General features: G+C 37.9%; 1 protein-coding gene across 12 annotated transcripts in view; it reads left to right on the top strand.

The window, feature by feature from the left end:
• SLTM (SAFB like transcription modulator) overlaps window positions 1-26366 on the top strand; it is a 54931-nt gene extending 28565 nt beyond the window's left edge. For 3 of the 12 annotated variants that reach the window (XM_012443097.2, XM_064361352.1, XM_064361350.1), the window contains 16 exons: window positions 4144-4171; window positions 5497-5965; window positions 6573-6622; window positions 8455-8573; window positions 11268-11417; window positions 11652-11755; window positions 11858-12024; window positions 12481-12566; window positions 12935-13098; window positions 15542-15722; window positions 16447-16571; window positions 17626-17796; window positions 18626-18940; window positions 19046-19190; window positions 21302-21462; window positions 25314-26366. In XM_012443097.2, coding sequence (XP_012298520.1) covers window positions 4144-4171; window positions 5497-5965; window positions 6573-6622; window positions 8455-8573; window positions 11268-11417; window positions 11652-11755; window positions 11858-12024; window positions 12481-12566; window positions 12935-13098; window positions 15542-15722; window positions 16447-16571; window positions 17626-17796; window positions 18626-18940; window positions 19046-19190; window positions 21302-21462; window positions 25314-25422 — 2544 coding nt within the window. In that variant the 3' untranslated portion in view covers window positions 25423-26366. Of the gene's footprint in view, window positions 1-4143; window positions 4172-5496; window positions 5966-6572; window positions 6623-8454; window positions 8574-11267; window positions 11418-11651; window positions 11756-11857; window positions 12025-12480; window positions 12567-12934; window positions 13099-15541; window positions 15723-16446; window positions 16572-17625; window positions 17797-18545; window positions 18941-19045; window positions 19191-21301; window positions 21463-25313 lie in introns of those variants that run through there. The other 9 variants (XM_012443100.2, XM_064361353.1, XM_064361348.1 and 6 more) reach the window with 6 other exon arrangements.
• The last annotated feature ends 811 nt before the right edge of the window (window positions 26367-27177 follow it).

Here is a 27177-nt window from a genome sequence, read left to right as displayed (position 1 = left end):
TATTTAGGACTTACGGTTTGTGCTATGTTTGCTGCACATACTGCATAGTAAAATAAACAGGCATTTATATGGTTCATTTTTTTCTACTTAACCCAAGTTGTTTTTGTACTTCACCCGCATTGTAATTAGTTTTGTTTTCTAGAAGCTGGGTCAGGCCATTTCCCTAGCGACATTTAAGTGTATGTCATAAAGTTTCTCTTTAAATTATGAAACCCTTCAGAAGAAATGCTGAATTGCTAAGATAAATACCTAAAAATTCTGCAGCAAGTAAGACAAACCTTACTAGTTACTTTAGCAACTCGAAATAACATTATAATTGACAGGAACTACATTAGAACAAACTGTTTTACATCATAGTATTTTTAAAATTTTACTTTTTAAAATAGCCTATGATTTGGATATGTTTTTTTTTTTTCTTGAAGCTTTCAGTGTTGCGTCTCTAAAATAATAACTTGGAAGTGGTGTGCTCTTGGGATTCAAGGTAGATACGGAGAGTCAAATTGCATTTTTTAAAAAATATTTCTTTTATTTTTTCTTAAAAAATATATTTTTTTCTAAAATACAGACAGGGTTTTACTAGGTTGCGCAGGCTGGTTTTGAACTCTTGGACTCAAGCTAACTTCCTGCCTCAGCCTCCTAAAGTGCTGACATTACAGGCGTGAGCTACCACACCTGACCACATGTTGCATTCTTTAAGTTCATTTATTCTGCTTTAAAAAGCTCAGGTGTCTCAGTTTATTTATTCCCTCAAGAAAAATTACTAAACTAAAAGAGAGTTTGAAAGAAAAAGATTTATTCATAATTCAAGCATAACTCATTCTTCCCTTGCTGTCTCTGTCTACCATTCCACCTACGTTAAAATGTTTTCCTTTCCTTTCCAAATATTGCATATTGGACACATAATGCTTAAAAATATATTGTAGTAAAACAATTTATTAAGACATTGTTAGAGGCCAGGCACAGTGGCTCACACCTGTAAACCCAGCACTTTGGGAGGCCGAGGCGAAAGGATCACTTGAGGCCAGGAGTTCAAGACTAGCCTGGCCAACATGAGGAAACTCCATCTCTACTAAAAATACAAAAATTAGCCAGATGTGATGGTGCATGCCTGTAATCCCAGCTACTGGGAAGACTGAGACATGAGAATCACTTGAACCCGGGAGGTGGAAGTTGCAGCAAGCTGAGATCGCGCCACTGCACTACAGCCTGGGTGATGGAGTAAGACTCTGTCTCAAAAACAAAAAGAAAAGAGAGAGAGAGAGAGATTCTTAGAGCACAGTATAATGGACTTATTTAGTGATAGAATTTACACTGCTATCAATTGACGATTTACTGGTTCTGGACTATTTTACTTCTTATGGCCGAGTTTTTTCGTATTTTTAGTTTCTTTCATGTACTTTAGTTGTAAAATAATTGGTCATTCCCTAGTTGGCACACTTTTAAGTTAGTCCATATATCATTTATTAATAAAATAATTTTATAGAAATTATTATGGTTGGCTGGGCGTGGTGACTCATGCCTGCAATCCCAGCACTTTGGGAGGCCAAGGCAGGTGGATTGCCTGGGCTCAAGAGCTCGAGACCAGCCTGGGCAACATGGTGAAACCCTGTCTCTACCAAAAAACCAAAACAATTAACCAGTTGTGGTGGCACACATCTGTGGTTCCAGCTACTCAGGAGGCCGAGGCGGGAGAATAAACCTGAGCCTGGGAGGCAGTGGTTGCAGTGAGCTGAGATCACATCACTGCACTTCCAACCTGGGTGACAGAGTGAGATCTGCTCTCTCTCTCACACACACACACACACAAGGTAGAGAAAGCAAGAAAAAGACAAGAAGAGAGAGTGGAAGAAAAAAAGAACTTAAAAAGAGAACACAAACACGGGAAGGAAGGGGGCGGGGAGGGAAGGAAAGAAGGATGGGAAGGGAAGGGAAGGAAAAAAGGAAGGAAGGAGGGAATTTAAATAGACAAATTATCCAAATGTACTTTTGAGCACATTGTAAAATATTTGACATTGTTAAGAAGTGCATGGTTTTATATGAATCTAAAATTGTATTATAAATATGCCATTTAAAGTTCTACTTATGTTTCAGTTTTTTTTTTTTTAACTGAGAGGTTGTCATTCTGTAAAAGCAGTAATTCTCAGTGTCCTCTCTGTACCAGCAGCATTACTATCACCTGGAACCTTGTTAGAGATGCACATTCTTAAGCCTCACTCTAGACCTTCTGAATCAGAAAATCTGTGTTTTATTTTAGCAAGCCCTCCAGGGGTTGTGATGCATGCTCAAGTTTGAGAACCACTGCTCTAAGGCTTTGTATGTGGTAATTTCACAAGTTTCACATCACCTGACTTTAAACAACATACTTCTGCTTAGTTTTTCTTTTAAAAGTTATTAAAGGCCAGGCAAGGTGGCTCACGCCTATAATCCCAACACTTTGGGAAACTGAGGTGGGTGGATCACCTGAAGTCAGGAGTTTGAGACCAGCCTGGCCAACATCCAGCTCCACAAAAATACAAAAATTAGCCAGGCGTGGTGGTGGGCGCCTGTAATCCCAGTTCCTTGGGAGGCTGAGGCAGGAGAATTGCTTGAACCCAGGAGGCGGAAGTGGCAGGGAGACAAGATTGTGCTATTGCACTCCAGCCCGGGTGACAGACCAAAACTCCATCTTAAAAAAAAAAAGTTATTAAAACACTTGGTAAGGCACAGTGGCTTGCCCTGTAATCCTAGAACTTTGGAAGGCTGAGGTAGGAGGAACGCTTGAGCCCAGGAGTTCCAGACCAGCCTGGGCAACATAGCAAGACCTCACCTTCAATTAGAATTTTTTAAAAAATTAGCTGGACATGGCAGCACACATCTGTAGTCCCAGCTACTCATGAGGCTGAGGCAGGAGGGTCGAGGCTACAGTGAGCTGTGATCATGCTGCTGCACTCTACCTGGATGACAGAGCAAGGACCTGTCTCAAAAACAAAAAAAAAACAAAAACAAACTCTTAAGCCAATCTTAAGTGGTTTGCACCTGTAATCCCAGCTACTTGGGAGGATAAGGTGGGAGAATCAGGTTGAGGCCAGGAGTTCGAGACCAGCCTGAGCATCAATAGCAAGACTCATCTCTAAAAAATAAAATGATTCTTTAATTTTTTTCACTTACTGAGATTATAATGCATATTACTTTATTCTTTATAGTCTTGTATTTGGGAAAATGTTGGTTCCATGTTGGTGTGATTACTTCAGTGATTTTTGCACTATTTGCTTGGTAGAGTAAATTAAGCCTCTCCCCTTTATGAGACTTCTATTTTTAAGCTAGCACATTCCTAATTTTAATTTTAATTTTAGTGAAACTGTCAAATATTTTAAAATTAACATCATTTTTTCTTTTTTCTTTTTTTTAATCCTACTGCATTCTTAATTTATATAAGCAAAAATCATTGTTTTTTAATGTGTGGGTTTACTTGTTTTGATTCTCTATAGCACAAAGCCATTTTAAAATTGGCTTGGCCATCAGTATATGTGTGACAACTATGAACTTTTTTTTTTTTTTTTTGAGACAGGGTTTCACTCAGTCACCCAGGCTGGAGTGCAATGGTGTGATATGAACTCATTTTTAACACATTAAAAGAATGAATAATTTGAAACTGACCTAGTAACTATTCTTCTAATGTCTAATATACTTAAAGGGAAGTGCTGTTTGTTTGTTTTGTTTATTACTGTGTCTTCAAGCACTTGAAAGTTATGTCTACAGATTATACTTCCTAGTACTATTTTGAATAAAATATATCTTAGCTAAGAGTACCTGTGAACTGAGTGACATAAAATATGTCATCGGGTCAGTCTTCTTATTGACAGCTCTTTAATATGAGTAAGAATTGGGTTATGCAAACTAGTTTTGAATTCTGAAACTAATCTAGTTTTTTGTTGATCAACCATTGATAGATATACCTGTTTTCTAAAATGTACTACACTTGTACCACGTATATCTCTACATAGACTCTGGTTTTGATTGGAATAGCCTATTTATTTGTTAGTGTTAGGTAACCCTAAATAATATTAAATTACCCACCACTTTTAACTTGGCTGGTTTTGTACTGTTACTAAAATGTAGTTTTACATGAATTCATTTTACATTTGATTATTCTTTGAATTTCAGGATGGTGAGGAAGAAGAAAATGAGAAAGGTATGTTTGATGCTAAATAGAGTTTAAAAATTGCTAACATTTAGAAAACAGCAAATTATGTGAAAATAAAGCATTCCTTTTTTGAAATCTTATTTTTGAAATTAGTTTATTTTCAGATTTATCTATTTAGTGAATTAAGTTAGCATCTTGATTTTATTTTCCAATTGGTTTTAATTTTCTTTAGAAACTAAAGATATATTCCAACTTAATAGTACATATCAGTTACTGTAGTGAACAATGCTGTTTTTTATTTAGCCCAATTTTAATTTTATTTTTAAAATTACTTCTGGTATACGGTAAGTTGATTAAATTCTTAAGACTGACACTGCAGTAACTCATATGTGCTTATTGGAGTCCTAGTGCATAACTCACCGTGAATTTTACAGCTAGTCCTAAAAATGATTAATGATCAGGAGACTGACTTTGTGTTTGCTGCTTAGAGAAACTCATACAGTCATCTGACAATTTTAGTAGTTTAGACGAGCTATCTCATTCAATACAATTACAGGGGCAACAGTAGCAATACATGTGGTCAGTAGGAGGTTATGGAAGAGTCCTGGCACAGAAGTCAAGGATCCTACATTGGACTAGAAAGGACATGAAGCAGGGTTAACCAAGGCAAATAAAAAGCCGAGAAGCAATGATGAAGTAAAGCTACTGACTGAAAATCTCACATGCCCGAAGCCTTTCTATTTTGGGGGAATGCAAGACATCTTTGAAAACAGTAATTGCAGACTGACTGGACAGGATGAAGACTGGAAATAACCAATTTCCTGAACATTACGGAGCAGGAGCATCTTCGGAGCCTTCTGTACCAGTTTTCCATACGACTCTGGACTACTCAAGTGTTGAAGAGTGGAAAAGATGGAGCCCTGAAATACTTTGAAGACTGACTGATATCCTCAGACTGTGACCTTTCGAGAAGTCACCATGGGAGTTCTGAAGGTCACTAGGGTTCAATCCCAGGATAATTTGAACATTGAACAACAATCTGCACTTTTGTCACTGTCCCGTGGAGGAACAAAATCTTCCATATGCCATTAACTTATAACCAGAAATGAAGAGCTGGTATCTTCAGGATGGAACCATTTTCTCACTATTGTTGTTTGGTGTTTGTATGTAGAAATCATTTTTTCCATGAAGAATAAGTGATCCTGGGTAAAGGATTGTTTATATTAGTTAATACCCTTGTGTTTTTTTTTTTCCTAACCTTCCATCAGTGCTAATAACTGGCTTTATATTTTCTAGGTCCTATTCTAGCTTATGAGTATGAAATTGTTTAAACTTCTTGTTTTGCCATATTTATTCCTGTTAAATCCTCTTAGATATAGCAGGTTCTGGTGATGGTACACAAGAAGTATCTAAACCTCTTCCTTCAGAAGGGAGCCTAGCTGAGGCTGATCACACAGCTCATGAAGAGATGGAAGCTCATACGACTGTGAAAGAAGCTGAGGATGACAACATCTCGGTCACAATCCAGGCTGAAGATGCCATCACTCTGGATTTTGATGGTGATGACCTCCTAGAAACAGGTAAAAATGTGAAAATTACAGATTCTGAAGCAAGTAAGCCAAAAGATGGGCAGGACGCCATTGCACAGAGCCCGGAGAAGGAAAGCAAGGATTATGAGATGAATGCGAACCATAAAGATGGTAAGAAGGAAGACTGCGTGAAGGGTGACCCTGTCGAGAAGGAAGCCAGAGAAAGTTCTAAGAAAGCAGAATCTGGAGACAAAGAAAAGGATACTTTGAAGAAAGGGCCCTCGTCTACTGGGGCCTCTGGTCAAGCAAAGAGGTTTGTTTTTCTATGTCAGTTCTTTACGATACTGAATTCCAGCATTCAATAAGATCACTCTACATTAAGGGGGTGGCTTCAAGAACATGTACAGTAATTAGTGTCTTATGATCCTGCCTATAATATTTTTGACCGTCATAAGTTACTTTTAAAAATTTTCAAGATCTTCGTAATAATGCAGTGTATTCTACTGATTGCATTGTCGAATGTCAGCATATATTTGGTTTTTTTGTTGTTTTTTGTTTTTTGTTTTTCAAATTGACAATTTTTTTTGTGTTTTATTTTTTAAAATCCTTGTGATGATGGTTAATGAACAACTATCAGTTCTAAGAACACAAAATGAAGTCAAGTCCCAGTCCTGAAATCTGGAGAAGATGGCCATATTTCCACTGAATAGAATTGTCAGAAAATCTAGATCTTCAGGCATCTTGGGGAAAATCAGTGCAAGAATCCTCAGGGAGTCATTTGCTCAAATAATCTAATCTAGGCCTTTGGAATTGTTAATTTGTATGAATAGCACTAGTTCGAAATATAGTGAGTATCAAGCTGTTCGATTTTGGGTTTTTGTTTTTGTTTTCAATTTTCTTCTGGTGATTTGCCTCTTTAGCTCTTCAAAGGAATCTAAAGACAGCAAGACATCATCTAAAGATGACAAAGGTAAAGGATTTTTTCCCCTATTTGTTTCAGTGTTGACTTTGCATATTTTCATTAAAAAGTAGTATTTGTACAGTGTTTTCTTTGACATTTAGTCCTTAAACATTTTATTGACAAACTAGAAACTTGAGATGGTCATTATATAAACTATGAAATTACATAGATTACAGAAAGATGTGATTGATGCATTACTGTTTACTTACTTTGTAAACTGGTATTGGGTATGTTAAAAACCCATTGGCTAAGGGTCTGTGTTGAATATTGATAGATATTTTCTTACATTATAATTTCAGAAGTATTTTATCTTTTGTTATTCGTTTATAACTACTATATATCATCACAACCTTTTCCTTGTTCTGTCTTTAAATAATACTTGTATTTGTGAAGTCTAGTGATTTTTTTCTTTTTTAAAAAAATTCTTTTAAGTTTCAAGGTGCAATATTTAGTTGGTTTCTGGTATTGAGAAATCTTTGGTTACCTCATGCCTATGAGCTATAGTTTCATCTTGTACATGTGCTGTGTTTACTTGAAAAATACTTATTTTCTACAAAAGCATTATAAGGGAAAATAAAACATTCAGATACTGCAAAGCTTTAAAATACCTTCTAAGTGTGTAAAGAAGAATTATGTGCATCCTCTATAGTTTATTTTAAATAGTTAGAAATTGTAAGGGTGTGATTTATGAATTGGCTGGTCTTGCTTAAAAAATACCTTTTTTTCTTATTAGTAAAAAAAAAAGTTTTTCTGTAATGAGTAAAGTATCTGGGCCCAAATGTTACTGGTAACAAAAATGATACACAAACATTGAGTTAACATTTCATAAGATCCTTGATGAATGCCTTTCTTAAGAATAGAAAAGTATCAACTATTAATATTTATAATATTTGAGCCAGGTATGTGTTGTCTTCTCTCCCTCTAAGGCTACACTGACTGTAGTTTCACAACTGTTAACACATGTAATTTTTTAAAACATCTAAAATTTTTACTCTTTCATAATGTGAAGTATAGAAATTATTCCTTTTAATTGCTTGTATACTGTTTCTTTTAAAGTTAGTAAAAATTGTTTTCCAAATAAAGTCAGGTGAATGACAGTTTCCCATTTATTACAGCACATTTAAAGAAAAGGGTGACTGGCTAGGCCTGTATCCTGATATGGCCTCTATACGTATGAAGCCATAATTTGTGTGTGACATAGTACAGAAATGGTTCATATAATAATTTACCTATTCTAAAGGATTTTGAGATCTCTGATCTTAATCTTGTAGTTGTTTTGTTTTAGAAGATTGTTCCTTATTGAATCTAGAGTTATCCAGCTGCATGTAATTCCCATTTTGTTTTACCTATTCTCTAATAGGGAATGAAGATGTACCGGTTGGTTAGATTTTGTTATTAACCATATAAGTTATTGTAAAATGTATACCTTGCTCTGACTTTTTTCTTCTTCCACTTCAATTTCTCATGATCTAAAGCCAACAGCAGATGTGGCAATTAAGCAGTCTTTTCATTTCTAAATGACTGCTTCCTAGTTGCCTCTATTCAATGCAGTGGTAGAGTATAAATTATTAAAACTGAGCAGCAAAAATTCGAGACACATATTTGATTTTTTACCCTCTTAAACTTAGAACTCATACAATAGGAAATGTACATATATTCAGATTTTTTTCATCACTAGTTATGTTGTCTGTTGTTTGATTTCATTAATAGTAAACTCTCAGGATTTTGATACAGTAATGTCATACTATCAGAATTATAGTTTCAAAAGAACATGGCCCTTACAATTTTGTATAAAAGTTCTGATTGAGGTATTTAAAAATCTGATATTAAATCTATTCTAGGAAGTACAAGTAGTACTAGTGGTAGCAGTGGAAGCTCAACTAAAAATATCTGGGTTAGTGGACTTTCATCCAATACCAAAGCTGCTGATTTGAAGAACCTCTTTGGCAAATATGGAAAGGTACATTCTTTTTACCTTTTTATCTGTCTTTCTAGTGTCTGCATTTGAAATGAGGATTGTATTCTAAATAGTATTACATAAATATCTTCTAATTTATTCCATCTCTTAGGACTGTTAATAGACATAATTACTGAGTTCTGTGGGAATAGTAGATGAGAGTTAGGGAATAAATAGTGTGTCATCTTTTAATCTCTCTCTCTCCCTGAGCCTTCGGGATCTTTGTATTCCAAACCTTAAATGTATTTAAGCCAAGAACTAAGTTTATTCGTCATGATACGTTTTAGCAAGTAGCATGGGATCTAACACATTGCTGAGCCTGATTTGGACATCTTGAAAATATATTGATATTTAGACTATTATTAGGCAGTAGGATATGTAATTCATGGGGAGTTGGGAGGAGACAGATATAATGTTCGTTACAGACTTCTAGTCCAGGCCGGGCAGGCGGATCACGAGGTCAGGAGTTCAAGACCAGCCTTGCCAACATGTTAAAACCCCATCTCTACTAAAAATACAAAAATTAGCTGGGTGTAGTGGCGCAGGCCTGTAATCTCACCTACTCTGGAGACTGAGGCACGAGAATCACTTGAACCCAGGAGGTGGAGGTTGCAATGAGCCAAGATCGTGCCACTACACTCCAGCCTGGCGGCACACGAGACACCATCTCAAAAAAAAAAAAGATTTAATGTAAAACTGGCTATACATAGATAGATACTTTTAAACTATATATAAACATATTTAAGTTTTATATATTAAAACTTAATAAAACATATTAACTATATATATGAACTTTTTTTTTTCCTTTTGAGATGCGGTCTCGCTCTGCCACCCAGGCTGGAATGCAGCAGTGCAGTCTAGGCTCACTGCGACCGCTGCCTCCCATGTTCAAGTGATTGTCATGCCTTAGCCTACCTAGTAGCTGAGATTACAGGCATAAGCAACTGCACCTGGCTAATTTTTGTATTTTTAATAGAGACGAGTTTTCACTGTGTTGGCCAGGCTGGTCTCAAACTCCTGGCTTCAGGTAATCCACCTATGTCAGCCTCCCAAAGTGCTGGTATTCTAGGTAAGCCACCGTGCCAAACCTACACACACACACATAAACTTAATCAGAAGTTGTTGTAAGTGCTGTGAAGGAAAAGTATACAGGTATTACAAAGGGGAGGCTTTACTGTGATCAGTTCATCAGGAAAAGTTTCTCTGGCAGTTAAGGGGAGACCTAAAGGAAGAGAAGGACTAGTCAGAGAATACTCAATTAATAACGAATGCTTTGAATTGTGAGCTGCATCCCTGAGGGCACTCAATACTGTCTATTTACATTGTAATTTTTCATATACATCGTAATGTACTCCATCGTTAACGTAGTCCAGCTCTGTGAGGTCAGGGACCTTATTTACTGTACTTCATGTGCACATGATAGGCTTTCAAATAGTGAAATTACTGAATTAATAACCACTATGGGTCCAAAACCTGTTCTTTTGATTTTAGGAGGGTTTTTTTTCTGACTTTAATTAGTGGGTTGCCTGAGAGTAAAGGAAGTTCTTGTAGGTGTCAGATATAGAACAATGAGAATTGTAGTCCCATGATAGGCTGTGTTATATTTTTTTGTTCTATTTTTAATAATGTATTGTTAGAAATGTGAAAACAGTATTTTAATGCTGGTATTTATTAGTAGTAAAACTATATGAGGATATCATATACTTGGTAAGAAAACCTGTGGATTTTAAAATTAAATGGCTCTGGGGCAGATCAGCCCTTCCTAGGGTTGAGGTAAAAGTTGATTGGTTGTAGCCACCCAATTTTTAAGCCACCCCTGATTTCCCTGTTCATTTCTTCCCAGCTTTATTTCTTTACTTCTCTGTTTAGCACTGGATCATTCTCTCTTGCTTTTCTTCTCACTCATCCATCCCTGCCTTGTCTCTAACTGTCCATCTTACAGAATTGAAATTATTTGTCACTTTCATAGAATACACATTTTAAAAGCACATAGATGGAACGTGTTGTCTTTCAAGCTTTAGGGTGTTTTTTGGAGGGTGCGTTTTTAAGTCTGCTTTTTTTATATGTGATTGATTCTTTATTCATTATAGACAAGGGTTAATACTCATCAATGAAATACTAGAAACTTATTTTTTCTCTAAAGATATTCAGGGTGGGCCTATGATAGGGATATTTTGATTCAAATCCAGTTTATTTGCTTTTATTAATTGTGCCATCAAGTCATTTATGAGATTGTGTTTTGGCTACATATTTGAGGGGAGAAAATAAACATAAAAAGAAGGTTAAATTGCTTTTTGGCACTTTAAATTGTTCCCCCGAATATTTATTAAGATAAGTAAGGTAGATGGTGATCACAGGAATATGAAACAGGCTGGGCGTGGTGGTATATGTCTGCAATCCCAGCTGCTTGGAAGGCTGAGGGAGGGGAATCGCTTGAACCTGGAAGGCGGAGGTTGCAGTGAGCCGAGATCGCACCACTGCACTCTAGTCTGGGCGACAGCAGGACTCCGTCTCAAAAAATATATATATATATGAAACAGAATAAGATATACCCTCAATTTTTCCTTGAGGTTGGCAATTTTAAATTTCAACTCAATCTAAGTAGTTTTATACTTTTGGTTGTAAAGTTTCACATATTTAGAAGTGTATGTAGTTGTAACATTATAAAACTTTGTAAACTATGGTCTCATTTTATAGGTTCTGAGTGCAAAAGTAGTTACAAATGCTCGAAGTCCTGGGGCAAAATGCTATGGCATTGTAACTATGTCTTCAAGCACAGAGGTGTCCAGGTGTATTGCACATCTTCATCGCACTGAGCTGCATGGACAGCTGATTTCTGTTGAAAAAGTAAGCTTACCTGTTTATCAAAGCAAGTTTAATTTGATGGCTAATTCTCAACTCAAGTTGTTAACACTAGCAAGGAATAGAATTAGCAATTATTTTAAATTTTTATTTATTTGTAGTTTTTTACTTTCCTTATAATTTTCTGTGTTTTCCCAATTTTCTGCCATTAGCACACTTGTTATAATCATAAAAATGTAATCATATGTATAAATTGTTCTTCTGGTTCGAACCTTTCAGGTAAAAGGTGATCCCTCTAAGAAAGAAATGAAGAAAGAAAATGATGAAAAGAGTAGTTCAAGAAGTTCTGGAGATAAAAAAAATATGAGTGATAGAAGTAGCAAGTAAGGATTTATTTTATTTATTTATTTGATAAGCAGATAGACTTTTTTGTTATATTATGAAGTACTCATTCTGTTTTTTTTTGTCTGGGGTGGTATGGTCAGGACACAAGCCTCTATCAAAAAAGAAGAGAAAAGATCATCTGAGAAATCTGAAAAAAAAGAAAGCAAGGATACTAAGAAAATAGATGGTAAAGATGAGAAGAATGATAATGGAGCAAGTGGCCAAACATCAGAATCGATTAAAAAAAGTGAAGAAAAGAAGCGAATAAGTATGCTATACGTCTTTTCCATCCCTTTCTAATGCATTCTGCTGCTTGATTTTTACAGTGGAAGGGAAAACCTGAAATTATAATCCAGATACATAAGCTTTGTCATTAGATGTCATTGTGGTAGGAAAGGAAGTCTAGTAGAAGGAATGGTCTTCTTTTCTATTCTGGGGAAACAGAGTGTATTCTTCCATCTAAGCTCTTTTAATATTCTTGGCTGACTTAAAATGGTCATTGATCAGTAGTATTGAGTTAGGATCTTTTGCTATCACTGAAAGAATTTCTGTTAGCAGACTGAACTGTTTCAAAAACTCTTTGCATTTAAGTTCTTGTAGAATGAGTAGGTTTTTTATTTCCTGTATTGGTTTTTGACTATCAGAATTTAGCATTTTTACCTACCTGTTTTATTTTTCAATGAAAATTTTTAGCCACTTATTTTGTATAATTTTTTTCCCTTAGGTTCAAAGAGTCCAGGACATATGGTAATATTAGACCAAACTAAAGGAGATCATTGTAGACCATCAAGAAGAGGAAGATATGAGAAAGTAAGTCTCTGATCAGGATGGTTGTATACTACTTAAGCTGTTTACAAAAGAAAATCATTGTTTTTTTCCATAACCATCTTTGTGTACTTGCATGCTAGCAAACCTAAGAAAAGAAAATGTTACTAGTCATTTGAACTTCTTAAATGACCTGCTAAACGTGGAAAAAAAAAAAAAAAGCCTCTGCTGGGCGTGGTGGCTCACGCCTGTAATCCTAGCACTTTGGGAGGCTGAGGTGGGTGGATCACCTGAGGTCAGGAGTTCAAAAGCAGCCTGGCCATCATGGTGAAACCCGATCTTTAATTAAAAAAAAGAAAAGCAAAGCCTCACATTATTTTAATTTCTAGTGTTTTTATAATTTTTTTCTATAGATTCATGGAAGAAGTAAGGAAAAGGATAGAGCTAGTCTAGATAAAAAAAGAGATAAAGACTACAGAAGGAAAGAGATCTTGACTTTTGAAAAGATGAAGGAACAAAGATTGAAAGAACATGTATTTCGTTTTGAAAGGCTACGACGAGCAATGGAACTTCGAAGGTAGGAAGAGAGTCTATTTTATACCTGTCTTTAAATATAGGTAAATATTTAACACTAGTTGTAAGCCAGATTTCTGGAAATTGTAATCCCACAGAAAACTGTTTGCCAACTTAAAGAAGTACGGTAGCTTCTAATGATTTATTAAGTTTGCATAGCACTTTACAGTTTACAAAGTGCTTTTTCATCTGTTATCTCCAACTCAACAGTTCTGTAAGGTTAGTTATGCCCATTATACAGTTGAAAAAAATGGAGGCCCAGAGAGGCTAAATGACTCTTCCAATGCCACATGGCTAACAAGTGGCAGAGTCGGGACTCAGACCCAAGTCTTCTGACTCCAAGTCCAATGCTCTTTCCTCAACACCAAAGCTGCTGCCATAAAAAACATGACTTTAAAGGAAAAATTTGAGATAAGATGGTTTCAGAGTAGCTATAGTGTTCAAATTCTGTAATCTGAAATTTTAATAACAAATTTAGCAAAAATTTATTGTTTGCATTAGTGCCTAAGAGAAGGAAGATTTGCCCTATGAGCCTAATGGTATTTAGATTGTATGCCAAAGCAAGCATTCTCTTTAAAACAAATGGAAAATATAAACAAAGCAAGATGTTTCCATTTTTAGTGACCATATCTCAACAGTTCATTATGAGGGCCACTTTACTTTTGTATATCAGTGTTTGGATGACACTTAAAATAGTCTTGTGGGTGTGTTTTATAGTGTATTTTTTCAAATGTTAACCTATGTTGTCCAGGGGTTACTTGTCATGGAATTTGATCTATTCATTCACAAGAGTGTTAGGAACTACCAGAGATACTTTTAGCAACTTAGATGATACTGTACAATAATTGCCACATAACTTTACTAAAAGTAAGTAATCTTTGTAGCACACAGAACCCATTTTCTCTTTTTTAAGATGAGGTTCAAGTGTGCCTAGCTTCCTGTTTTATTTAGTTGACAACAGATTGAGAGGAGAGTGGGATTGAGGAGCAACTAGAGCAGTGATTCTCAAACCCTATGAGACCAAAGTCCCTTTTATATGAAAAAATGTTGCAATGCCTTTACTATTCTGAAATGAAATTGATGCATAACATACTTAACCTATACTAATAATTTCCAAAAAATTTAATGTAATGGCTTAGCTATAATATAAAGGAGAAATAAAAGTAATTTATAATAAAAATATATATTCCAGATATGAATATTTAGGCATGACTTAATGAAGTAGTCAGATGTTTGCACCCCTATTTAGACTCACTGAGAATGTGACAGCTCCAAATACAGACAGGTATGTCAGTTGATACATTGTATTGGTTAGTAAATACCAGAAGTAGTGTTGACCTTATGACATGATTTCCGAAATCATGAGCAACTCTTAGTAAAGGTCTCAAGAACGTATAATTTTCCTTCTATTTATATAGAGTTGTATTATTGAAATTCTAGAATATAAAAAACCATGTCAAAGCAAACAAACAAACTTAGCATTTATTAAAAATGGGGTTGAGTTCTAGACTCAGATGTTATTTTTGCTTAAGGTGTTTGGTTGTTTTTAATGGTATGAAGGTCCATTGTGGCATCTGAAAGGTGTGAGAAGTGTTGGATGGTTCTTGTTGTGTACGACTATCCTCACTATTCCATGCATCAGTGAGATACTTAGATTCCTTTATCCTCATACACTAAACACTAGTATCTGCCCCATGGTATTGTGATAATTAAAAATACCCCATCGATTTCTGTAGAAATATTATTGACTCTTTGAGAACCACTGGGTTACTAGAGGAAGACATGCTGATAATAGACAGAAAAGGATGCTAACTACCTTACAGTAAGAAAATAACATTAAAAGTCTAATAACAGTTCAGTTCAGTGAACAATTGAACTACGTCTGACTCAGAAAAACACGTTACCTGGAGGCATCTATTATAGGATAGTAAACATTCCAAAATAGCCCTTAAGGATGCCATTTTGTTATATGTAGTATATGCTATTATTGATGTTCATTGTTATGATCCCAGATCATCAAAATAGAGTATATATTTTGTTTAAGGAGATACAGTAGAATATATAATAGGCATTAGAGCTTTTTCCATCAAAAACAAGTGTCAGAAGTTGTAGTTTTGTAAATTTGTATATGCAGATTACATCCTTCTAAAATGTCAATTGATTAATGAACTATTATAGTGATTTTTATTTAAACAGGAATCATCTAAGAGACAACTACTCTCTATAAAATTTAGCTGCTTAGTTGACAGTCTCATTTACAAATAAGTGAAAATATTGGGATCTGTTTAAAGTTTTACTTTGAATTATGTTTCCAATTACATTAAAACTACTTAGATTGAGTTGAAATTTAAAATTGCCAACCTCAAGGAAAAATTCAAATTCAAAGCTATTCTCTTTCACACAGTGCTAGCATAATTTAAGTATTTCTAAATACTGATTTTTGGTAGACGAAGAGAGATTGCAGAGAGAGAGCGTCGAGAGCGAGAACGCATTAGAATAATTCGTGAACGGGAAGAACGGGAACGCTTACAGAGAGAGAGAGAGCGCCTAGAAATTGAAAGGCAAAAACTAGAGAGAGAGAGAATGGAACGCGAACGCTTGGAAAGGGAACGCATTCGTATTGAACAGGTGCAGTCAGAAAATCTTTTCATCTTAAATAACTCACCTTTTTGAAACTCTGTGATTTTTGCCCTAAAATTTGCTTTACTCATTGTAAAGCGTCTATAGAATGAGTTTAGCTAATGAGCTTTTAAGTGTCCCTGAAAGATAATAGTGAATTAGGTGCTCATTAAAAATACAATTAGTAGTGACTTTGTTCTAGATAATTGGTAGTAACTGTAGCTCTGCAATATCCTGGCAGCCTAATAGTCTGAGCATAGGACTATGAGTCCAGAGTAGTTGTAATCCAGGCTCTGTCACTATCCCAGTCTTAGAAAATAATAACAATTTCCTTACATATTATAGTGGGAATGATTTCCCAAGGCTGGAAGGAAATAATGCCTCTCTTTGCAGAATTGCACCTCAAGGTTTTAAGGCACTTAGTCTCCATACATATTAAGAACGCTGTTTCTAATTCCCTTTAGGTGCTTTTGTTTTAGTCGAATAATTAAACTAAACTTGACCTTCCCAAATACTTGCCAACTTTCACCACCCAGTCCTTGTTATTTTTAATGTTGCAGAACAACAGCTATAGCCTAGATTATTGAAATGAAATATATGTATTCCAGGTTTGTTTTGCCTGGTCTTTGCTTATGGTGGTTTCTTAGTGACAAGGTTAAAACAAGGTTGCATGTATACTTACCTTATGTTTTCATTTTGCCTTGGTTGGTTCTTCCTTCTTTGTTGTCTGAAGGAACGTCGTAAGGAAGCTGAACGGATTGCTCGAGAAAGAGAGGAACTCAGACGGCAACAACAGCAGCTTCGTTATGAACAAGAAAAAAGGAATTCCTTGAAACGCCCACGTGATGTAGATCACAGGTAGTTACTCACTTTCTTCCTTAACAGTTACACTTGCTATTTTATTCCCTTTAGGCTAAAACTAGAGAATTAAAAAGTACAGGCTCCCATCACTGGAATAAAAGTCATGATCAACGGGGATGGGAAGGATTACAGTACTAGGGTAGACCCAGTGCATTGGCGAGTGGGAACAGTCTGCATTTCTTGCCCCGTCTGCCTTTTTAGATGCCAAATGCTTTTCGTTACGAAGTTTCATTGTTGAAATATTTTGGAAGTGACAGAGCCTGGATTACAACCACTCTGGACTCATAGTCCTATGCTCAGACTATTAGGCTGCCATGATATTGCAGAGCTAGAGTTATAACCAGTTATCTAGGACAAAGTCACTACTAATCATATTTTTCACTAATACCTAATTCACTGTTATCTTTCAGGGTCACTTAAAATACAAACACATGGAAAATACATTGTCATAGTAGGCTCCAGTAATTAAAATTAAACAGATTTTGAACGTTTGTAAAAAGGTAGTGCAGCTAGTGTAGAAATGGAAGTCATAAACTTGAGGAGATTGATAGATTCCATTGTGTGTTTGCACTCATACTTCATATAGGTTTAAAAATATAAATATGCCCATTTAATTTTCTTAACATAAATTCTGTGAAATTAAGTTGATTTTAGAAATAGAGAAATAGGTGGAGTGAATGAATTGTGCTTCTGACTTCCACTCTAACATTTCCAAAGTTAAGGATAACTGAAGAGGTTGTGAACTGCTGGTTAGAATTTTATTATAAAGTGGTTTCAAGTATTTTGTTTGTCTTTTCGTTTAATAATTTTAAGACAGGCAGTTTTTCAACTATTTTCCTCTCCTGTTTAAATTCTTCTCACACTATTGACTTTTCATAATTCAACAATTAAGTCTTTGCTAGTTTGTACTCCTAACTGAGTGTGTTATATCTTGAGTTTACTAGCCCTGTTGTGTCCACAGTTCTAACATGTGGTATGTATGACTCCAAGTAAATGTTGTTTCATTACTGTGGAAGTAATTTATGTAAATGAGCAAATATTTCTCTTCAAGGCGAGATGATCCTTACTGGAGCGACAATAAAAAGTTGTCTCTAGATACAGATGCACGATTTGGCCATGGATCTGACTACTCTCGCCAACAGAACAGATTTAATGACTTTGATCACCGAGAGAGGGGCAGGTTTCCTGAGAGTTCAGCAGTACAGTCTTCATCTTTTGAAAGGTAGATAGATATGTTGAAAATTATTATATTTATTTTATGAGACTTGCTAGTGATAACTGTTTCTCCTAAAATCTTAATTATCAGGTCAGAACTGAATGTTCAGAACAAATTACATGATTTTTGTTTCTGTTAAAGTGAATGTGATTCAGTATTCCAAATTCATTAAATAGAACACCACTAAATAGGTTGACTTTATCTTCTTATGTTTATTTTATTTTTTTTGAGACAGAGTCTCTCTCTGTCTCCCAGGCTAGAGTGCAGTGGCGCGATCTTGGCTCACTGCAACCTTTGCTTCCTGGGTTCAAGCGATTCTCATGCTTCAGCCTCCCAAGTAGCTGGGATTATAGACATGCACCATCACACCTGGCTAATTTTTGTATTCTTAGTAGAGACAGGGTTTCGCCATGTTGGCCAGGCTGGTCTCACACTTCTGGGATCAAATGATCCACCCACTTTGGCCTCCCAAAATGCTGAGATTACAAGCATGAGCCACCACATCCAGCCTCTTCTTATCTTTAAAACTGTGGGAGCACTGATTGCTTTGGATGTGCCTCAACTGTTAATAACAGTAAAGCATTCTTTAGCTTGGTAGTGACTTTGAGCGTTTGGTGTCATTTCTCCTGAATGCTAAAAAACCAACCTTTTTAGACTAGACACTTAGTTCAGTTTAAAAGAAAATGAGTTGTAATAATAACTAGCTTTTTTCCATGGCTTTGCCTTAAGTTCATTTTTTGGTTTCATCATTATAGGTTATGCAGACAAAGTTAAGAAGAATTAAGCACTCAAGTAAGCACTTCTAGGACCTATATTCTTTGTTTCTACTCAATAGGCGGGATCGCTTTGTTGGTCAAAGTGAAGGGAAAAAAGCACGACCTACTGCACGAAGGGAAGATCCAAGCTTTGAAAGATACCCCAAAAATTTCAGTGACTCCAGAAGAAATGAGCCTCCACCACCAAGAAATGAACTTAGAGAATCAGACAGGCGAGAAGTACGAGGGGAGCGAGACGAAAGGAGAACAGTGATCATTCATGACAGGCCTGACATCAGTCATCCTAGACATCCTCGAGAGGCAGGGCCCAATCCTTCCAGACCCACCAGCTGGAAGAGTGAAGGAAGCCTGTCCACTGACAAACGGGAAACAAGGTAGCTGTGTACTTTGTAATGCTCTCCTGATGTTCTAATCCATCGGGGTTAAAAAAGGTAAGATTAAAGTTTGGATCATGTATGTTTTTATGTTTTGTTTAACAGAGTCGAAAGACCAGAAAGATCTGGGAGAGAAGTATCAGGGCACAGCGTGAGAGGTGCCCCCCCTGGGAATCGTAGCAGCACCTCGGGGTACGGGAGCAGAGATGGAGACAGAGGAGTCATCACAGATCGAGGAAGTGGAGCACAGGTAAATGCTGCGGGAGGTTTGCGGCCAGCCTACACACATACATTTAGAGGATTTATGAGCTACTCTGGATATACAGTAGCATTTTGATGTGGCCTAGATTAGTTAGATAGGAAAGATTGAGAGGCATTAATTTGTAAAATGAATCTATATTTTCCTCATACTTTACTGTCAGTAGTTGACCATCAGTAGTCCAAAGAGTTAAAGTACTAGCCTTGAAATACTTACTCCATTTTTTTTTAAACTTCCCAGAGAAATTTAAGAATTGTTAATTTGGTAAAGGAGCCTTTTTTTTTTTTTTTTTTTTTTTTTTTTAAGACAGAGTCTCGCTCTGTCGCCTAGGCTGGAGTGTAGTGGTGTGATCTTGGCTCACTGCAACCTCCACTTCCTGGGTTCAAGTGATTCTCCTGCCTCAGCCTTCCGAGTATCTGGGACTACAGGCACGTGCCACCACGCCCAGCTGATTTTTTTGTATTTTTAGTACAGACAGGTTTTCACCATGTTAGCCAGGATGGTCTTGATCTCCTGACCTTGTGATCCGCCCCACCCTGCCTAAGCCTTTCTAATGATAACTTTGATTTTATTTCTTTTTAAGAAATTGAGGCTTTCAAACCGGATCCAGAATCTTTGGCCCCTACTTACGTTTCCTTCTCACGTTTTCCTTTTTAAAAAAATATTCTTGGTTGGGTACAATGACTTAAACAGCTTTAAACAGAGTGTTCACTACCCTGTTTTCCATAGTTATGAATGTATCACCTTCTAAGTGCCATAATACTAACTAGTTCAATGTAAAACAAGTTGACAACTCCTGTTTCTGTGTGCTGTTTGAATGTTGTCCTGACAGGCTGATCGTCGGCCCCACCCTGACTTGTCTTAAGGTTTTGATCTCTGTCTGTGCCTTCTTACAATCAATGTAAGATCCAAGCATTTGAAATAATGAAGGGTCAGAAAGCACTTGGATGCCAGGAAATACAGAAATATAAATTAATGGCCAGGCCTGGTGGTTCATGCCTGTAATCCCAGCACTTTGGAGGCCAAGGCAGGTGGATTACTTGAGGCCAGGGGTTCAAGATCACCTGGGGCAATATAGCGAGACCTCATCTCCATAAGAAAATTAAAAAGTTAGCTGGGCATAGTAGCGCACACCCTGTAGTCCCAGCTAGACAGGAGGCTGAAGCAGGAGGATCGCTTTAGCCCAGCATTTAAGAGTTGGAGTAGTTATGGTCGCAATGCAGTATTCCAACCTGGGCAATAGTGTGATCGTGTCTCCAAAAATCGTTAAAAATTAAAAAAAAGGAATTGGCCAGGCGCAGTGGCTCACACCTGTAATCCCAGCACTTTGGGAGGCCAAGACGGGTGGATCACGAAGTCTAGAGATCAAGACCATCCTGGCCAACGTGGTGAAACCCCAGCTCTACTAAGAATACAAAAATAAGCTGGGCGTGGTGGCACGCACCTGTATTAGCAGCTACTTGGGAGGCTGAGGCAGGAGAATCGCTTGAACCTGGGAGGTGGAGGTTACAGTGAGCCGAGATTGCGCCACTGCACTCCAGCCTGGTAACAGAGTGAGACTCCATCTCAAAAAAAAAGGAATTAAAATTTGAATCATTTCCTCCATACCCTTCCCTGAAGGCTGAGTAGCTTCTTGCTACAAAATAGATATAAACTCTTTTCATATGCTGTTGCATTACTCATCCTTTTATCTTGTCAGATGTCTTACTAATTTGCTTCTGACATTAAAAGGACACCAATATAAGTAAGTTGGTATGAAACTGAGGGTGTCGTGACTTTTTTTTTTTTTGAGACGGATTTTCACTCTTGTTGCCCAGGCTGGAGTGCAATGGAACCATCTTGGCTCACTGCAGCCTCCACCTCCCAGGTTCAAGCGATTCTCCTGCCTCAGCCTCCTGAGTAGCTGGGATTACAGGCACATGGCACCACGTCCAGCTAATTTTTTGTATTTTTAGTAGAAACAGGGTTTCACCATGTTGACCAGGCTGGTCTCGAACTCCTGACCTCAGGTGATCTGCCCACCTTGGCCTCCCAAAGTGCTGAGATTATACGCAAGAGCCACTGCGCCCAGCCAAGTGACTTTTCATATGCTATTCTTTTAGCACTATCCTGAGGAGCGACATGTGGTTGAACGCCATGGACGGGACACAAGTGGACCAAGGAAAGAGTGGCATGGTCCACCCTCTCAAGGGCCTAGCTATCATGATACAAGGCGAATGGGTGATGGCCGGGCAGGAGCAGGCATGATAACCCAACATTCAAGGTAAATAACTAACCAGTTTAGACTTTTTCTGCCAGCACACAACCAATACTTTATCCTTTCCATAAAAGTCATTATAGTTTCTTCTGACATTAATGAGAGACTGAATTGCAACTAGTGAAAACCCTAGGTCTGACCAGCATTTCCCTGTATCCACTCAAAGTTTCCAAAAGAGTGTTTGCAGAACAGCTGATATTAATGTGTTTAGTTTGTATTCTTCCTTGTAAATGAATTCAGTGACATTCTGGCAAGTTGATCTAGTTATGGGTATGTATGTATGGATGGATGGCAGGATCTAGTAGATAATGAATCCTTTTTTTTTTTTAAGGTTTTTTTTTTTTTTTTTGAGATGGAGTCTTTGTTGCCCAGGCTGGAGTGCAGTGGCACAATCTTGGCTGACTGCAACCTCTGCCTTCCGGGTTCAACCAATTCTTTCATCTCAGTCTTCTGAGGAGCTGGGATTACAGGTGTGGGCCACCATGCCTGGCTAATTTTTGTATTTTTAGTAGAGACAGGGTTTCACCATGTTGCTCAGGATGGTCTTGAACTCCTGTCTTCAGGTGATCTGCCTGCCTCGGCCTCCCAAAGTGCTGGGATTACAGGTGTGAGCCACTCCACCCGGCCTAGATAATGAATCTTAACCTCACATTGGAACCATCATCTTGTTCCCTACCTAGCATTCCTCAAATTCTTAGGAAGAAAAAACTGGAAGTGTGTTCTGTTTCCTCCCTTTTAAAACTCTTGGCAAAGCTTTTAGACATTTAACACAAAATCTGTTCATATGTTGAGAAGCGAGCTTTACTTTGTCTTCACACCAAGGTCGGGTGTGGCCCTTCACCCAACACGTCTTCAGCTTCCTCATCTCTTTCATGTCCTCCTTTCTTTCCCATTCCTCTTTCATAGGAGACTCTGTGAACCAGGTCACTACCATTCCATGGTCACACTTCTAACATCAAACTTTAGTAAGCCTGCACAAGCTCAACATTCATTGTATCTGGTTTGTAAAGGTCACAGATGACTTTTCTCTTGATAAATATAGATTCCTTTATTTTCATAGTCGTCAGCCTCCTTGGTGCTTAAACACTATTTCACACGGTCACTTTTCTTTATTTTGAGGGAGTCTGTTTTCTAAGGCACCATCATTTTCTTTCTGCCCTTGTGACTGCCTTTGCATGCTCCTTCCTATGGCTAAGCTTTAGACACTGCTGTTTCTTTTCAGTTTCATGTAGCCATTGCCATGTAAGTGCTTTTCTGTTTCCATGAATTCAAGGTCACAGTCAAACTCATTTCTTTCCTATTTCAAACTTTTGTGTCCCTTTTGTTGCCTCCAGCTTCTTTTAGTTTGATAGTGCCACCACCCATTTCACTCATCCTGACTGGAAAAACAGGGGCCTCGTCTTTACCTTTCTTCATTTCTAGCATAAATTTCTAAGTGTGGTTCTTTTTTTTTTTTGAGACGGAGTCTCGCTCTGTTGCCCAGGCTGGAGTGTAGTGGCTGATCTCAGCTTTCAAGAGATACTCCTGCCTCATCCTCCCAAGTAGCTGGGATTATGTGCATACACCACCACTTCCGGCTAATTTTTATAGTTGGCCATGCTGGTTTTGAACTCCTGACCTCATGATCTGTCTGTCTCGGCCTTCCAAAGTTCTGGGATTACAAGCATGAGCCACCGTGCCTGGCCGTTTCATTGTATTTATTTATTTATTTATTTATTTATTTTTTTGAGATGGAGTTTTGCTCTTGTTACCCAGGCTGGAGTGCAATGGCGCGATCTCGGCTCACCGCGACCTCCGCCTCCTGGGTTCAGGCAATTCTCCTGCCTCAGCCTCCTGAGTAGCTGGGATTGCAGGCATGCGCCACCATGCCCAGCTAATTTTTTGTATTTTTAGTAGAGACGGGGTTTCACCATGTTGACCAGGATGGTCTCGATCTCTTGACCTTGTGATCCACCCGCCTCGGCCTCCCAAAGTGCTGGGATTACAGGCGTGAGCCACCGCGCCCAGCCCTATTTATTTATTTTTAATGTTTCTCAGGCAGTGGCTCACACCTGTAATCCCAGCACTTTGGGAGGCCAAGGTAGGTGAATCACTTGAACTGAGGAGTTCAAGACCAGCCTGGGCAACATGGCAAAACCCCGTCTCTACAAAAAATGTTTCTCATAGCTATTCTTTCTTCCTCATTTCAGCTTCTGTCTGATCTTCCCAAATTATTCTTTTCATGCTCCATTACCCTATTTCTAAATTGTTAAAACCCCCATTTTGTTATACTATTTTACTGCTCTGAAACCAAAAAAAGCAGCTGCTGCAGGTCACAGGATCAAGCCGAAATTCCTCAGCCTGGCATTTAAGCTTTTTTATGATTTAGTTTTATTCTGCCTGAACTTTTTCACTGTTTTTTTTTTTTCCCCAAGACAAAATCTCTATTGCCCAAGCTGGAGTGCAGTGGTGCGATCTTAGCTCACTGCAACTTCTGCCTTGTGGGTTCAAGCGATTCTCCTTCCTTGGCCTCCCAAGTAGCTAGGACTACAGGCATGTGTCACCACATTCAGCTGATTTTTTTGTATTTTTAGTAGACACAGAGGTTTTACCTTGTTGGCCAGGCCGGTCTCGAACTCCTGTTCCTCAAGTGATCCTCTGGCCCCGGACTCCTGAAGTACTGGGATTATAGGCATTAGCCAGTGCACCTGGCTTTCACTGTGGATTTTTATTGTGTGGTTTGTTAATGGTTTTTTCTGAGATGGAGTCTCACTTTGTCACCTAAGCTGGAGTACAGTAGCATGATCTCAGCTCACTGTAACCTGTGCCTCATAAGTTCAAGCAATTCTCCTTGGTCCTCCCGCCTCAGCCTCCCAAAGTGTTGGGATTACAGGCCTGAGCCACCACATCTGGCCTATTAATGGTTTTTTGGGGTGGGGAGAGGGTCTGCTTTTTCTTTCTTAATAACTTAATCTGCTCTGTTGCATTACAGATAAAGATTCCAGAAATATTTCTTACATTACTTCCTATAATTTAGTTCATAAGCTTTAGCAAAAAACAGAATCACCTGGAGGGCTTGTTAAAACACAGGTTGCCTGGTCATGGTGGCCCATGCCTATAATTCTAGGACTTTGGAAGGCCATGGCCGGCAGATCTTTTGAGCCCAGGAGTTCGAGACCAGCCTGGCCAACATGGTGCAACTCTGTATCTACTGAAAATAAAAAAATTAGCTGAGCATGGTGGTGCTTGCCTGTAGTCCCAGCTACTCTGGAAGCTGAGGTAGGAGAATCACCTGAGCCCAGGAAGTCAAGGGTTGCTGCAGTGAGCCATGATTGTGCCACTGCACTCCAGCCTGGGTGAAGGGAGTGAGTGCCTGTCTAAAAATATATATATATATTTTAAAACCCCCAAAAAAACACAGGTTGCTGGGGGTCCCACCCCCAGAGTTCCTTCTCAATTGTCTGAGATGGGGTAAGAATTTGCATTTCTAACAGGCTTGTTACAACTGTTGCTACTGCTGCTGGTTTGGCGTCCACACTTAAGAGATCTACTGCTATAATCCGTCCATGTGCATATCAGCAAATGGCTTTTGAAGTAGTGGCGCTTCAAAGTGAGATTGCCCAGGTTCAAATCTCTGCGCCACCATTTTATTTGCTTTGTGACCTTTGGAGTTACTGAACCTCCAGATCTGTTTCTTCATTGGTAAAGTAGGGTTAGTAATGATTCAGATCTCAAAGGACTGTTGAAAAGAGTAAATGATTTATTTTGGATAAAGTAGCAACAACAGTGCCTGGCAAATGGTAAGTGCTGTGTAAGTATTTGCAGTGATGATTTGTTCTTTGTTCTCTTACATTTTTTTTCATTTAAACCTTTTTCAGTAACGCATCCCCAATTAATAGAATTGTACAAATCAGTGGCAATTCCATGCCAAGAGGAAGTGGCTCCGGATTTAAGCCATTTAAGGGCGGACCTCCACGACGATTCTGAAAATGAGCTCTCTGCCCTGGTTTTAAGATAATTTATTGAAAACTCTTGTAAACTTTACTTGACTACTTATGAAGAGGACCTTGACTTGCTTGAGAGTTCTGTCAGACTTTTTCTTTTTAAAAATTTAACATGATCACTTTTCTCAATTTTGGAGAAGATGTTTAAATAGTTCTGTTGTAACTTTTAATAGTTTTGTGTATCATTGAACTTTTTTTCTTGCAGCACCAAGACACATTTGAAAAGATGAAATTGAATTCATTTTGTTTAACGCTGTGTGAATATAAAGAGTAGTTTGCAGCTGTGTGGTAGTGGTTTAATTTGCAGCCTTAGCTCTGTGGTGTCTGGCTCTAGAGTTACTACTTTTCACCAAGCATTTTCAGCCTCCCTTTTGAAGGCTGTCTAAGCTTAAGAAGTCTTAGCTGTCTAATTTTTAGAGAATAAGATTGTTCTTGCATTTCTGAGTATTATGTAACCTATTTTTGCAGAAGGTACTGTTACATTATGTGCATCTGTGTATCCTGGTTTAAAAAAATGTAATCTTTTTTGAAATAAACCTTCATATTCTGTATAGTTGCTAAAGTGTTGAGAACCTTTTTAATTGTAAAATGGGAACCGATTTTCGGTTTAGTGTAGCAGCACACTTGTTCAGGTTTGCGTGGTATGAAACCAAATAGATTAATGAAACCTTGGCCATGAGGTTTGTTTCACAAGGTTCTTAGACCGAGTTGTGCAGGTAAGTGCACTTTTAGGTAATCTGCACTGTTTAATGGATAAATTCCATCTCTGGGAATTGTGTGGGTATTAATGTTTCCATATTCCCAACTATGTTGAGAAGTGGAACGAAAACCCAGGTTCTAGATGGGTGAATCAGTTGGGTTTTGTAAATACTTGTATGTGGGAAGACATTGTTGTCTTTTTGTGAAAATAAAAATCCACACCTGGAAGTGTATGTGTCTTTGTTTCCAGCGTTTTGGGTGTTAGTCATCAAGTTCTTTCTGCAGTTCAGCCCAAGGTAACTGACGAGGTATAGTGCTATAAAGGCACCTTTTGGTCTTTGTATCTCAGAAATAAATCTAGCTTAGACTCTTCACCTCATTAGCTGGGCAGCATATGCTGTTCATATGTTAGAGACTTAACCACTGATCCTATGGCTTTAAAAAAAAAAAAAAAAGGCATCTCTTTTAGGAAGGCCCTTCAAGGTAAATGCTGTTCTTTCAAAAAAGCTTCCCACGTCCCTTTATCTAAATCAGTGACGAATAATCCAAATAGTCTAGATTCTTGGTAAATTCAGCAGTCTCTATGCTTGGTACGGTCATGCCCATGAGATGGCTCAGACTTCAGAGTGCCATGGGCAACCAAGGTACTGTGGTCTCTGGCCCTTTGGACAACTGGCGCTTTGGGGACTCCTCTGGATTTCTTAGCCTTTTCTGCCATTCCCAGTCCTATAGCTATGGGAGAAGGTTGGATGTGTGCATTGGTGTTTGGGAGGTCTACTTCATTTCTTTATCACAACGTTTTGTAGAGTGGCACAGGAGAAGCCTCAGTATCCATTGGAGTGAATGTTGGTGACTTTGGGTTAGAATGTCACTTCTCATTGTTTCCTCGTTTGTAGAGAGGGACTATGCTTCTTAGAAGGGATTATCATACAGCTGCTAACATTGGCTAAGCGCTTTATGTGCTGGGTAATGTGCTAAGCATTTGACGTGCATTCACTTGCCTAATACGCAAAAGAATCCTCCTAGCCATAGGTAGGAT

The sequence above is a fragment of the Aotus nancymaae genome, unplaced genomic scaffold (assembly GCF_030222135.1).
Source record: "Aotus nancymaae isolate 86718 unplaced genomic scaffold, 86718_ANA_hifiasm-v0.15.2.pri h1tg000041l, whole genome shotgun sequence".
NCBI classification, from domain to species: Eukaryota; Metazoa; Chordata; class Mammalia; order Primates; family Aotidae; genus Aotus; species Aotus nancymaae.
Note: the sequence above shows the minus strand (reverse complement) of the source record. Positions and strands in the feature narration are given on the sequence as shown.